Source organism: Lissotriton helveticus, chromosome 2_2 (assembly GCF_964261635.1).
Source record: "Lissotriton helveticus chromosome 2_2, aLisHel1.1, whole genome shotgun sequence".
Lineage (NCBI taxonomy): Eukaryota > Metazoa > Chordata > Amphibia > Caudata > Salamandridae > Lissotriton > Lissotriton helveticus.
In genome coordinates, this window is record NC_136060.1 from 379,782,602 (window position 1) to 379,798,068 (window position 15,467).

Genomic DNA, 15,467 nt, shown 5'->3' on the forward strand with positions numbered 1-15,467 from the left:
CTTCAGAGTTTGCAAAGGGCTGTCCCCGGGGACCTGAACCGCCATTCCATTCATCTAGTATATGTACTTCACCTCCGCTACATCCTTCTGCTCTGCGGTGCAATCTCCCCAGCATCCTTACATAGCTGCCATGCTAGACTCTTTTACTAGTAGCTTATAGACGGGGAGGAGGGGTGTTGATCTCTTACCCCCACGTCCCCCTTCCTGATTAGGAGCAATATATATATATATATATATATCATCATATCAAGTTGTTGCCAACCCTCTCTTAACATTATTGACAATGTGATGTTGGTGATGGACTCATAAAGTTGCCAGTGCTCTGCTGTGGCTTACGGCTATCATGTTTACTCAATGAGATGCCAAACATTGAAGGCCAGGTCGCACCTTTCCAGTGTGAGCAACCTGTGCTGCCTGTGCATCACTGGTATAACCAGGAACGGGTCCTGAGGTAGCATAAGTGCAGTGCATAACTCGAAAGGTGACTATGCTCTCTGCAAGACTTTAAGTTTGAGATGCTGGTGAAACTACACTAACGAGTGACGGGGACACTCAAGGGAAAAATAATTACTTATGCAATTTCCATTAAAAAGCAGCAGAGCTACCCACGCCTATTTTCTGCAACTGTACCGAGCCACTTGACCCATGTATATTGAAGTTACTTTTCCCTCGTCTAACTCTGATGCCTTGAGCTTGGTGAACCTTTATCTGAGCACTTAAAAACAACACCACATTCTAGGGTCGTAAGCTCAGTTGACTGTAACCTTTTTTTTCATTCAATCTTCTGTTCACTATAAGATTCATGTCCTAATCCAGATAACTCTTGTGAGACCCCCAAGGGTCTGCCGCTCCCCCCTTTAGGGTTCCTTCCAAGGGTCCAGGACTGGGGTGATATCACTTGGGGGGCAGAACTCACAGCAGGCAGCGCCTAGGTGCTGGGTTAAGAATGGTTTGAGCCATTTATGTCCCTAAGGCTATGATCAGGGACATCAATTAAGAATATAGGCTTAGAGCTCCAAGTTACTTCAATGGGAAATTGATATGGTGGAGTTTGCACACATTGACGGAAATTGTTTTGCGGTGGGCAGAAGGACGCTCATGTTACCCGTATGATCACTGATGCATCTTCTGCAAACAGTCATGACACTCTGTGATGTTACAGGCTTAGGCCTAAACTGTAATGATTCTATGTGTAATCTGACATATAGTTGAAATTATGACGCTGAATTTCTGGTGTACAGTAGGAGTCAAGTAATCTGTTTGGTTATAACGATTATGGAAAGTACACTGTAGTTTAAAATCTTTCCATTATCACAATGTATGCAATGCTAATTTTTCTGTTCTCGCCATGCCATTGGGTTTGTGTTGTCCGTATGTGCAACCGATGAATGAATGTCAAGTCAATACTTCAAATGCTTGTCTTGACCGGGCTGCCGTGACCTTCATTCATGCATGTCGCAGCCTTTCATAGTCCTAACTTATAATCACTCAGTAATTGTGTATCTCGAAGGCACGACAGGGTTCCAGCAGCTGGTAGTGGTTCTGCCCCATTACCTTTAGTTGTTTACAACTGTAAAAGGCTCCCTTGCCTCTACTCCGGGGACTTCGACGTCAGCAGCTACAGTCTCATCATCAGTCTGTTCAGAACTACTTTAATATGGTGCACAAAGCATTTCTTTAACGTTAAGTGCTGCTTTTATACTAATCAGACATAGAAACCTATGCCCCGTCAACAATCAGTGTTCTCAAAGTGCATTTGTAGAATGTTACTACCTAAAATGTATAGAGACCTTTGTTCTATGACACTTCCTTCTGTCAATCTTACGTTCTAATTTACAAGGAACTAAACCTGTCAGTCACACCCACCCCCGCTCTATATATAGGTGTACTATTGAAGCTCGTTCTGCTTACAAAACTGCATGTCTCACTTATAAGCCCTTACAGAATAATACACGCTTTACTTTACTCAAACAATTACAGTTGTCGAAAAAAAAAAAACTTTAAGAAGCCTGTTTCCGAAAAGACCTACGCCCTCAATTGCACCTTCTAAAGGTAGTGCCACAGAGTACGATGTGCTTTTCCTACAGACTTACTCTGTTGATTTAACATTTTGAAACCAGGCCTTGGGACCATTTACTAAATCCGACGTAACGCATTCCAAGCTTTAATTCCTCACTGAACGTGTATGTACCTCTTTCTTCCCTTAATGCTGTAGACCTCTGACTCGATTCGCTACATACAGTCCATGCTGCATTACTACCGGACTTGCTTTGTTTATGGTCTATTCCAAAACGTGGAGTATCAGTCTGACGTGTATTATTTGTTTAAGATGGATAAAGGATTCTCACCCTGTCTATAATGCATTCTCTTTTGTGTTGTCTATGTTGTATCTATCCCTATTTTTCGTTTGGGGTTAGCTATGACCTTTTGGTCTTAGAAAAAGTATACGTGTAATATACGCACTTACAAGGCTTTCAGCCAGCCCTCTTCATTGGACTATCATTGTCATTTTTCTTTTGCCTGTTTCAACAACATGGCACATAAGATTAGCCCACTCCAGAGAGATGGCATTATTCACTTTTACAAAGAGCCCATCCACACACAAAGACCCTCATTACGGTGAGAGTCAGAAAGCCTCCGACCACAGATCGGAGGCTTTCAGAGTATCAAAGTGGTTTCAGTTTCGATCGCCGTATTACAATACAGGCGGTCAGAAGTGAAACCGGCCGTCATTCCGGCTGGGTCCCAGTGGGTTCAAGGAAGCCCATCGGCCACTCGGAGGCCTGCTCGTAATCCCTATGGACAGCGTTTCTGCTGTAGGGATTACGATCTTGGTTTCCGACAGGCTTTCCATGTCGGGCATTCCAACATGGAAAACCTGTCGGAAAGTGACAATGGGGGGACCCAAGGAGGGTCCCCTTCACCCTGAAGCCTCCAGTTGGTGGTCGAGGGGGCACCTATGGTGCCTCTCTGTTAATCCCGGCAGCATATGGCAGACAACCTGAGGTGCCTACCACGCGGTGTAGGGATGAACAGATTCTCCCATTTCTCTATGGGAGTTTGTGTTATGGCTGATTTACGGCTGCAGCACAAGCTTCCGTAGACAAATGGGAGTATGCAACTGCACCATGTGCGGTCGCATTGTAATCGTCGTGTCGGGACAGCCGTCCTGAGACCTCAACGGTGTCCCCGACATCTTAATTTGGCCCAAAGTTGTTCCCTTAAGTGCTAGGGACTAATATGGCAATGTATTTTTTGTGAGACCCAAAAAGGTTTTTGCTTTGAGCTAATGATTTTGTTTAGTCTATTGAACACCTGGTAGATTCACCAACAATAAAGGATAGCTAAACCATGAAAAAAACAATCCTTGGCAAGGCCAAATGGCAGGCACCCGGCAACGACCTGTTAGTGTTGCCGCTGCTTGCATATATTCAGCTACTACACAGTAATATTTTTGTCAAATGAACCAACTATTGTCTATATTCTTTTACATTGTGCTACTGTACTTTGATAATTTTTAAATGTAGTGTTAAACTACTGAATAGTATAGGAAATAAACTAACTTGCATGTAACAAAAAAGCTGAATTCTGCTCGTGGTGGTAAATAAACAATAACTGAGAATAAAAATCATGAGCAGTTGTCTGATGTATAGCGAGGGAGTACAGTATAAAACTAATAGTGTAGCGTGGGATAGAAATTGCTTTTAAGCAGCAGTGTGAACAAAGAATTTTGTAAATTGGCTTTTGAGTTGTAAATGAGTGTGTCCCAGGTGGATGACACCTTGTGTCAACACCCTCTAGGAGAGATGAAAGTCCGACGATGGGATGGGGTCCCGACTTTGTAAGCTGTTCAAAATTGACCAATCCAGAAAAGCCCTGAGCAACAAATGGCAGTAAGCTTCTTACCCTGACGGTTGCAGCCACGGCTTGCTCTGCCTCAGATTTCCAGCCAGTTTCAAAGCTCAGTTCGTAGTTTTCTGTTGTTTCACAAACCATTCGCGGCTTTTTTAGTCACTGACTAGATGTAAAGAAAAAAGCACTTTTTAACACAAAATATACACTGATTGTACAATCACTGCGAGGCAGGTACGTGTATAGCTATAGCTGCTTGACTCAGGGGTACCGTCGCGACCTTAAAATAAAACCGACATACCGCTGGTGGCCTGGAAGAACGGGCTGGACTTTTGTATGGGGCTTGAACTACCGGTCTATGTGGCTGGGGGCTGCCCTCGGAAACACTTTAAGATCTGGAAACGATGGGCGGATTACAGGGGTCTGGAGTTGGACCCTCCACAGGGGGAGGCAGCCCTTCCAACTCTGTGAAAGATTGAACTGTACGACATCACGAACAGTAACTGTGTGTACATAGCGTATATTGTTTATCACCTATAGGTGCTGAACCAAGCAGGCGGCAGTGATCGTGGGGGGGGGGGAGGGTGGTTGTTGTGTACTTTCCTTATTCTCTTATCATTTTACTGTAAATCACTGAGGTAGCTATTAGGACGATGATGATGGCGATTGACTCTGGGTTACAGAGCTTTGCATACATATGTATCTTCAGTCAATAAAATTTGTTTAAAAATAAAAAATAAAACCGACTGTAGTTTATGTCCGTTTGGTGAAAAACAGTAATGTAGTCTGTGACAATAACTGTCGGAGGTTACACTCTAAGCAGATTTACTGGGATGACAAGCTGTGGAAGAAAGTCAACAGAAAGAAGGCCATTTTAGTAGATGCCATTTTGTGAAAGTCAGCGACTTATCTCTGCTCAAACACATTGCAAGTGTTAGTAAAAAGGTTATATGTGGGGATACCTTCGAAAGGTGTTTCTATTGATGTTAGTGTGAACACCTTTAGTGATGTCCTAGTGTTTGCAACAGTGCTGTCATTTATGGTGACCTTTGAGAAGTCATCGGTGATGCCATGAGCTGCATGCCAATACGACACGAGTAAATTTCTTTACATTTTGTTGCCTTACGCTTTTAAAGAAAATACAACTATTCAGTGGTCATATGAGTACATATTTGTGTTATTGTCTTAGGCTATATTTAAAATAAAAGCAATCTTTTGTTGAACCTAAACAAGCTACCATTAAAGTATGCTGTTACACATTATAGAGGCATTCGAAGTTTGGGTAGGTAGGAAATGTGCTTCTCTGTTTCATTTAATTGCTTAGGTCGGTTTCACTCAAGCCGGGGGTATGTCCAGAGCTCTTCATTGACTTACACCGACTATATTATTTAGCAATATGTGTACATTCACCAAGATTTATTGGGTGGATTCTTAAAGCAGGAGCAGTGACAAGTGTGTCTGAAGGGTTCTTGAAAACCAGGTGTATGCTCTATATTTAAGTGATAAAAACAACAGCAACACCCGAATGGTGTGGGGTTGATTCATTACTTTGACATATCCATTATCTGGAGTTCAACAGAGCTCTAGTAAACATGGCGTTTGTTTGAATAAGGCACTTCAGGGTGGTATTTCCTTACAATCCGGTCATTAGGTCATGACTTACAAGTGTTTTTCTTGAAAGGCATTTGTTGGGATGGAAATGTCTGCTGCTTGGCATACTGGTGTGCTCCCAAATGCATGTTCATCTGGTGTCTTGACTTTTATTTTTGCCCTGATGTCACCCTAATCTAGCATGTTCACAGAACTCTATGCCTGTCCCTGAATATGGGAGTTCCAGGACCTGTCCTGTGACCTGGAGAATCTCATGAGGCGTGCCCTCTTATTGGACAAATGAGAGAGGACTTCTGTCCCTGTCCCAAGTGTAAAGCATAAAGGGGGAGGGGGCAGGAGAGGGCTAGAGTGTTTTTAGTTGGATTGTGTGACCAGATTTTTTTTATATCCAAGTCATCAAGAGTTGCCTACTGGCCCTCTCGTGCAAAGGTCCGCTGTTATGTGAATTCCCAGAACCTTTTTCTGATATCCTGTCAAGTATATCACGTCATATCACGTCAAGTATGTGTAGTGTGCGTGAAGACTCTTTGTGTATGAGTCCAAGTAGTAAAGTCCGTGCGATTCGTTGTGGATGTCCCTGGTTTGGCATGGCACAAGACAGAAGATGACTGCTTCCATGTACAATAGTAATGTATTGCCTGTATCATTGTGGCTGGAGGGTGGAGATTCAGGCACTGATTTTTAGCCCATATGGAACATCTGCCAAAAAGTGGCAAATGTCCTGTCCACCCTACTGTGTGTATAAGGCTTATATACAGTGTACTTGGAGTTGGCAGGCATCCCCCACTTTTTGGGGCAGGTCACGTGTCTGCTAAACTCTAAATAAGGCCATTCGTATCCATTGCAGATCAGTCACAGAATTTCGTGTTGCGGTTTTTCATTTGTCCCATCTACATGTGTTTTAGGGTTGTTAGGTTTTGTCAACTTTCTTAATCCTAACAATCACACTTCACGAATTAAGAAAATTGATTTCTATGATAGGCAAATGATATAGATAGTAGCACCACCGTTAACAACCCTTATTTCTTTTCTTGTCAGCGGACGGACCCACAGCTCCTTGCCCAGTTTTACTACGCCGATGAAGAACTAAATCAAGTTGCCGCAGAGCTGGACAGCTTGGATGGGAGGAAAGACCCTCAAAGATGCACACTCCTGGTCAACCAGTTCCGTTCTTGTCAGGTAATGAAGGTCTCGCAATGTAATCTGAGAGGACTCATGGCTTTTGTCATACTTTTCAAATGTAGCAGGAACTGCCCTTTCTGTGGAGTTTATATTCAATGCTTCAAATCCAGGATTAGCGTTGTTTTTCTCCTGAGGTGTATCTTTGTGGACTGTGAGTGCTGAAAACCACCGTGGTGCTGAAGCAAAATAATCTACACCAAGCTTGATGAGAGGACTGGGTAATTTATCAGTCGGTGAACTGATATGTCAAGGGAAAAGAATGACTTCATTTAAAAGCAAGTGCCTATGACTGGCCGAGCTCCAAATGGTGGAAGGGCACCCTGAGCGGATCTGTGGGCTCTTCTGTTCAATACAGATAATGCCTGCCTTGGCAGATAATATGGGGCTATGAGATGTTTGAGGAATGTGAAAGGTTCTCTTTAAATACCCCAAGTACCTATTTGGTAAAAAACAGAACCTCTGTATATTTGTCAAGGGCACTTTTGCCACAGCGAGCTCTTTTATTGAGGGAGAAAAGGAAAATCTGATGAGATTGAAGAGCTGATAGAAGTTAGAGCACATTTTAAATAAAGTGGCGACTCAAGTCACGTTTCTTGACCTAATCGATTCCTGGTTTGTGGGTAACATTAACTAAAGTTTACATTTCATAAGCATCTTTCTTTTTGGAACCTGGTGCTCTGACCTATGTTATCCAAGGAGCCTTTCTGGAAGAGACTGCTAGTAAGGGTACAGGATGGCTGGTTATTTGATTTCATGTAACCTATTTCTATTTAGAATTTGCAGTTGCAGTATCAGGAAAGCAAAGAAATGGCCCCTTCATAAAACTGCGCGTAATAAATGTAAAAATGTGAGCAGAGATTTACTTCTCCACTTGAATGTATTTTATATTCACCAGCATTGCAGTTGTATGCCTGGAAAGCTGCGCCAGGCACTGGTTTCCAGGCGTGCCTCATGGAAGGGAATGTGAGGTGACATGGCTTCGGCCTATGATTACTAGTGTGTGGGGCACTCATAGCATAGATGATATGATCTGTATCATGTTCCCTATACTTGTTTGTTTTTTTGATAAAAAAATATTAACTAAGTCCTAGAGTTTGCTCTGAGTTGGTAAAAGGGTTTTACTTTTTTAAGTTAGCTACTTTACTGTATAATTGAAATGAAATGGGGAGTTCATTTTCAGCTGTTCAGTTCCTCCGAATTCTATCTCCAATTTCTGACAGCCTCTCAAGCCTTATCAAGAAATGAGTTAGCTGTATTTATGTAACACGTGGGAGGTTTGTCAAGGTTACCCTGGGATATTTGAGCTTTTACATCTCTTATTTGCAAATGTGTCACATCCTGCCTCTTTTATAGTAGTTACTGTTCCTCCCTCATAGAAAGCCTCCACTTCTCCCAGTATCTTGGAGAGGGTTTGAATTAGGCCCCTAGTGAAGATGGTATGAGCTTCATCACCAGAGCAAACAACAAGGGTGAGAGCGGGCAACCCTGCATGGTGCCCCTCTCAATTGGAAATGGGTCTGAGAGCACATTTACTCTGACCTGAACCCATGGGGCAGCATACAGGGTCTCATGTAAAGCCGGGCAGTATTATTTGATTTAGGTAACAAGGCGCCACATAGAATAATTACACAAATTATTTTAAACAACCCAATATTTGACGGTGCTACAAGGTGAGGAGAACCACCCCACTCCTCAGGATAGGCCTCAGCCTTTTAGAACAAATGACACTCTTTAGCACACGGATCACTTTTAAAGTAACATAGGTATGTAACGTATTTTACAAATTCAAACATAAATAATGCGCAAGAGATTAATCTTCCTTCTTCTTTGTTGGTCACTTTATTGTGTTCAAGCCTTCCCAGATAATTGTCTACAGCCAACACGTGTTTCATCGCAAACGGGAGGTCGTCCCGCGACTTTCTCAAGGCTGTGTGATTTAGAAAAAGACACAAAAAAGACCAGTATATATATTGGAAAAAACAGTCCCATTGATAACAAACAGCTCATACTATATCAGTATCGGGAAAATCCCCATCCAAGTGTATCTCATGCTTGTGGTGGGATAAAAAAAATCAACACAAAAAAACAAACCTCACAATAACACAGAAAGTACCTCTGTGAAACAGTAGGTCGAATAGCGAAGGAGAGACCTAGTAAGTGCACTTAGGGTCGTTGGTGCCAGCAAAACTCTCCCTTACTAAAGGAAGTGAGACCTATCAGTTGTTAGAGTGATCGTGAAACGTGTGAGTCATAAAGGGGACTAAGGGTCATATTAAAAGATATCTAGAGCGTGCACTGAATAAGTAAATAAAAATAGTGATGTGAGTAAGTGAAACTTAGACACTAAGAGCAAGTCTTATTTGAGGTTCCATAAATACCCATCTCCTGCGTGAGAACTGATTCTGTAAAAAAGCAGAAAGATTTGTCAATCCATAATTTGATATTCAATATTTGAGATTTGCTTTAAAACTAGTGCCATTAAAGAGGACCTACTTTTTATGCAGTGATAATTCCAAACCGCAATGGGTTTCTGGTGTGGTAGCGTCTCCAATTCCGAACAGATTTCACTGGTTTCTACTTCTTCCAGCAACAATCCTCTCAGTGCTGCAAAAATATGAAATCACTAAATAATGCTTATTTGGAATCGTATTTCCTACTTAAGTCACTGATAATTACTAGCAACAATGTCCTTACTTTTCTTCATTAAGTGGGCTACAGAATAACTGAATCGTTGTTTAAAGATTATAATCTGCTAAATGAACATGCAGATTGACACATCAATCTGTATGATGTATCCTAATCCTAAAGCCATGCCAGTGAAAATCCATGCAGTATCCGGTCTATTTGTAATAAATACCAGCATATTTGAGCCATAGTTACCAAAATCTGCCTTGTCATGCTATGTGTAGGGAAACATATTGTAAGCCTCATAATCTTAAATTAACGTCTTATCGCAACCATGTGTTGGTGGTTGAAAACCGACGGTTTAGGTTGAATATTAAACATTCTGAACCCTACATCTTGTTAATGTTAGAACAAGTGGTGACACATTAAATTACACACTCTCTCTAATGTGCCTAAGTACGAGGCTCAAGGACAACAACTGGCTATAGTATGCCCCCTTAAGAACAATATATTTAAAAGTTGCCATAAAGATTTGTAACAATGTTACTGTTATCACAAACTCAACATTAAAAGATTCTACAAATTCCCGTTTCGCGCTACCACCTCAACATTAACATTAATTCTTACCTTGTTCCACTCTTAAGAGAATCCTCTCCGACGCCACCATGTATCTTCGATGCCGAGTACGCTCGTACGAAGAAGTTTCCCAAACTAGTTTAAATACCAGAAGTGTAAACCGTGTGTTCACGTTGTTTGAGAATTCTCTCCATACGCTCACAGCGTGAACAGAGAGGAAGGACTTGGCGTTGTAATATAACTTGGCGGCCATCTTCCAATCTGAAGAGACCTACATGCTTGCCTATATTGTAAATACTGAATTCCCTTATTCATAGAAAAAACTAAATTAATAGCCCGTAGCTGTTTATCGCGAGTAACAATTTCCTAATAAATGAAGTTAGATATTATTACAAAAAAACACTGTTTCAAATATCCAACTTTCGCTAGGTTGTCCTCTGAAAATCTCAAAAAGAGGCTCAACGATTAATCTTTGTGAGCTCAGAGCCTTATTAAAGCGTCTCTCCTCTCATAAATTTAGTGGACTATTTCATTGCAATATTCTGCGGTATAGTGGTGAAATAACCGTGAATAGACTATTTCTAACTTATCTCTCCATCCATTAGAGTCAGTACAATAGTATTGAAACTGACATTTATCTGCATAATCAGTATTAAAAAAATGTGAAGTTAATATAAACAATATGAATCAGCAAAATGTTAGGAAGGTTGAAAACACTTACAAAAAAAATATTTCCAATTATTACTTTTAGAATTTAACAGTCTCTTTTGATTATTATAAAATAATGCTTAAGTTATTGAAGCATGGTCTCATTTCTCATTATTAAGTTAGAGCTATACTTGGAATACAATGGCATGTTAGCTGGTCTCTACAGTCACACATATGTTTAAAACCCCTAAGTATGTTCTGTCTCTGTTTCTTCTCCCTGGGGTCTGTGTGTGTACTGTTCCTGTTTGCTACTTTATTTGCCACAGAATCATTTGCCCAGGAAATAATGCAGTTCCTGGTCGATGTTCAAACCCTGTTGTACACTGCTCAATTTTAAAATCCATTGTGCTTCTCTCCGCCTTAGTGCAAGTTGCCTATTTCCTCCCCTCGGGTGTCTAGGGACATGCTTTATTCCATAGAACTCTATACATCTGTTTGTTGTTTGGGCGTAACAGATTGACATGTGCCCAGCCAGAGGGTATCTCATGTCCCCCTGCTTGACTGCTCTCATGTGCTCCATGATCCTTTCTCGGAGTGTTCTAATCGTGCTTCCGATGTATATTCTTTTGCATTTACATTCAATTGCATAAACCACAAATTTGGTGAGGCAATTGATATTAGTGTGGATTTTGTATTTTCTTCCTCCTGGTCCCTCAAAATCCATCTTCCTCCCACATGCCTATTTGCATGTGCTGCATTTTCCACAACTGTAAAAACTCAATGTGTGTTTGCTCAGCCAATTTCCTGTTTTCTCTGGTTTTGGGTAGCTGGGACTCCGGATGCTCCTGAGAGATACCCCTCTTCTGTATGTGATGTTAGGTTTGTCAGTGATAAATTCTCTAAGAGAATTGTATGTTTTTAGCAAATGCCAGTGTCTGTTTAGACTCTGACTTAACACTCCCAACCAGTTGTTGTACCCAGTGATCATTCTAATCTTTTGGTCTATACATCTGTTTTGATTTATCTTTCAGTGTGTCTGTCCGTTTGATTTTGTCTGTTCTTTGTTTTGTTTTGTTAGTAGTTTCTTGTCATACATTGTATTCTCTAATATAGTACACCTTTCTTGCATGTTTGAAATTCCTCCTCTCTGCTACAGTTACGTCGTACAATGGGTAAGTCCCCCGTAAGGGATTGAATGTATCTGGTGAAAGGGATGTGCACTAAATGCATGTAATAGAGAATTACATGCTGTGGCTTTACAATAGTCTGTTGTGTATTTGGTTGTCATGTATATAAAATTCCACATCTAGGAAGGAGATTTTGGTTTTACTTTGTTCCATGGTGAACCATATGTTGTGCTCATTGTCATTGAGGTACTCGAGGAACCCCATCAGTTTCGTCTGGGTGCCGTCCAGATCCTAATGTAGTCGTCTATATATCTGCCCCAGAACAATATTGAGTCATTCCATTTAGAGCCCAATGAGCCCCAGATTCTCATCTCCTTGAACCAACCCATGAATAGGTTGGCATACGAGCGAGAGAACCTGGAGCCCATTGCAACTCCCTGTCTTTGCCTATACCAATGGTCTTTGAAGAGGAACATATTATTGTCCAGAATCAGCTCCACCATCTCAATTAGCATCTCGGTGTGATTCCAGGAGCTGGCTGCCCTTATGTTCATCATACAGGGTCTCCACATGTCCCTGAAATCTGGACTTGAAATTCATTTTCCGTAGAACTCTAAGCATAAAAGTTAAGTGAACCATATGAAAGGCCTACTCTATATCAAGAAGTAAAATACCACAATCATCTGCTAATTTGTTCTTGTGCACCAAAATTACATTTAGCCGCCGTAAGCAATGTCGAGTATTGCTCTTGGGTATAAAACGGTTCTGATTTTTTTCGAATTAAATTACAGATCACTACCTTCAACATAGTTCCTAGAAGCTTAACCATAATTGTAGTTTCAACATTATTAGGAGAGATGGGGGCGATATGCACATCATTCCTCTGGGGCTTATTTGGTTTCAGTATAACTGAAATTGTTGCACCACAGAGATCTTGCAGAGATATTTTAATATTACAGGCTGCCTCAATAGAGCTCGCAGTTGAGTAGCCAGGAGTGAGGCATACCGCTTAAAAAAGGAAGCTCACTCCTATTCGGCCATGTTTTTTGCCAGTAGGCATAGATATAAATGCCTGTTGGATCTCTTCTTAAGCTATTAGACATAGTTGTGCTGCTTCGCATTGGATAAAGCAGATTAGGAGATCGTTCAGTATTGGATTTTTGATTTCCAAACTGGGATAAGTATGCCGCTCATATAGGCGCTAGTAGTCTACCGGAAAAAGCGTTACTGAAGGTAGATACCTTGTTCTACAATACCAATGAGATGTGGATAGCTTCAGCAATGAAACTCACACTTTGAGGCCAAATGCCAGGCCGGAGCTGTCACAACTTCAGTAACCTCGACTCGGAGGCTGCACCACTCAGCTACTCCCATTACCTCCTCTGGGTCCACATTCTCTTCGACGATTTTCTGACCTCAGTCACTTGGGACCTCTGGGGGCACTCCTCGCCTCACAGGTCTGCCGGGGCACCACCCTTTCCAACCCAGCTCTGGGTTGAACCTTGCAGGTCAATTGTCAGCAATCCACTTCACCAATCCAAATTGTTCACTCACTAGTGCTTCGACTCGACCAGCCAGATTTGCATTTTCCGATGTTGGTTAACACTGTGCTGTAGCCTCACCATCAAACGCTCCTCATTTCAACTCCCTCATCCACTGCTACCCAATGGAGTGTATGGGGCACACCTGCTGCTCTGATGTACTCAGGATGTCGCTCCCCAAATCGAGCCCCCCCATCAAAAATCAGATTTTTTTAAATCTAGAACATTTTATTGAGCACAGGGTTAAATATTGAACTCCAATGTTTGGTTGTCCGCAGTAAAGAATAGCAAACTGTCCAATCATGTATTATAAATAAATTTTTTATAAATACGTTCTTTGCTGTGCTAAGAATTATATTTGTCTGTAGAAGCAAGGGTTTGAAGATCCTCCCTGCAGTGTTCATCTAACAGTGAACCATATCGGCAATTGAAGTGCTCAGATTTCGTTTAACTTTCATGGAGAGGATACGGATTAATCTATGGGTAATGATGAAGGTAGCTCTCTCCTTGGTGCTTTCATTATCTAAATACATTCGCCTGACTGGAGACTAATGAGCTGTTGAGAAGGGAGGCCAGAATCCTACTGTGCCACTCACTGGATACAATCTACACCAATGAACGGTGATAATCCATGAATTATGAAAATAATTAATTCACGCGTACTGTATAGTTAAAGTAGAGGTTGTGAAACTAATGCAGTTTGAAGGTGGTTAACTTTAAAATGTATTTGACATGTTATGCTTTGAAATAATTAATTGTATTATAGTTTATCATTTGTTTTCCTTGTAGGTGTGATTTGTGCGCCTCTTAGCTGGATACTGTATCTTTTGTATGTTCCTTTGCTGCATTACCGATGTTAGTGGCTTGTCGTGTTCAGTACCAAGTACCATTGTTCAGTACCAAGCTGTTTTAGTGATAGCTGTATCTTAAATCCCGGCAAAATGTTTACAAATGAATACTGTGGACTAAAACATAACCCGTTCGCTGCTGCCGTCGGCCGTTGGACGTCGCGCGAGCTACCTCCCTGGTGCTGCGCACGTCCAACGGCCGACGCGGCCGCACCCGTTTTTTCGAACGTTCAGCACTGGCGCTGAACGTTCGAAGCAGCAAACGTGTTAAAGCCCTCTACTGGCGCTGAAAGTTCGAAGCAGCAAACGGGTTAAAGCCCTCAAGTGGGAGCAATAAATAATAATAATAATAATATTGCAAGGAAGTGAACTCCAAATTTAATCAGCTGTTTGCAGTCTTGCCTAGCTGTAGAGTTGCCCTTTAAAGTGAGATGAATGTCAATGAATGTGTGAAATGATTAGCATAGTTCCACTGTTAGTAGTTCACAAGTGATGGCGAGTTGCCAGGTGCTGCTGGGTAAAGTAGACATTTTGGAATAAGACTGTGGTTGTGTTGTCATGAATTTGTGCAGACGTGTTGTACAAGTATGTTAAAGAAGTGATGGATGGAATACTTGAATTAATCTCAGCCACTGGTAGTCACTCCCAATCCATCATTATTTTGCACACTATGTCACCTCAGTTTGGACCCAGCTATATGCACATCAGTGTTGATCCTGCTCCAATAGAATCAGTCCAGCTTGAACAGCCAAGCCAGGTCCTCCCTGAACCAGAACACAAGCAATCCAGGATCGGTTTCGCCCTAGTTACGGGCTCGTCAACTGGCTACAGCTTCGTATAAGTGACACAGTCACTACGGTCTTGGGTTGCCTGTGCTGTTAACTTAAGTACGTATACAAAACAGTGAGAGATTGAATGCTTGAATTAATCACAGCCTCTGGTAATCACTCTGGGCTTCATCCCAATCCATCATTATTTTGCACACCATGCCAGCTCAGGTAGGACCCAGCTATATGCACATCAGTCTTAATCCTGCTCCAGTAGGAACAGTCCAGTCCAGTCGGACTGCCTTGCTTACTATTGGTCAGCACCTCCTCCTCGCCACTGTCTTTCTCCCGGACTTCGAGTCCATTCGTTATCCTGCCATCCTGCATGGGAGCCTGGACCAAGTAATGCTTCCGGTAGCCAGAGGCCTTCCATTACAGGTTCCTGCAGTACAGGCACTCCTTTTTTACTTTTCAACATGCACACTTTGAGTGCTTGTCTCTTCAGTCCCTCTCACCCGCGCTTAAAGTAAAAAAAGAGGGCAAAGGAGTTTACAAAATAAAACAAAGTGCAGCATCCCACTCGCATGTGTTGATCCCAGAGAGCGGCGATGGGCAGGCTTTGTGTAGAAGAAAGTGGAGCTGCCAGCCGGTCAACTCCATCTTCATTTATTCACCATACACCCGGGAAGG

At 41.9% G+C, this 15,467-nt stretch overlaps 1 protein-coding gene across 3 annotated transcripts in view; it reads left to right on the forward strand.

The window, feature by feature from the left end:
• The window catches only part of ZFYVE28 (zinc finger FYVE-type containing 28), a 635,647-nt gene that overhangs the window by 218,034 nt on the left and 402,146 nt on the right, over window positions 1-15,467 (forward strand). For all 3 annotated transcript variants that reach the window (XM_078678591.1, XM_078678592.1, XM_078678593.1), the window contains exon 2: window positions 6,502-6,642. In XM_078678591.1, coding sequence (XP_078534717.1) covers window positions 6,502-6,642 — 141 coding nt within the window. The remainder of the gene's footprint in view (window positions 1-6,501; window positions 6,643-15,467) is intronic.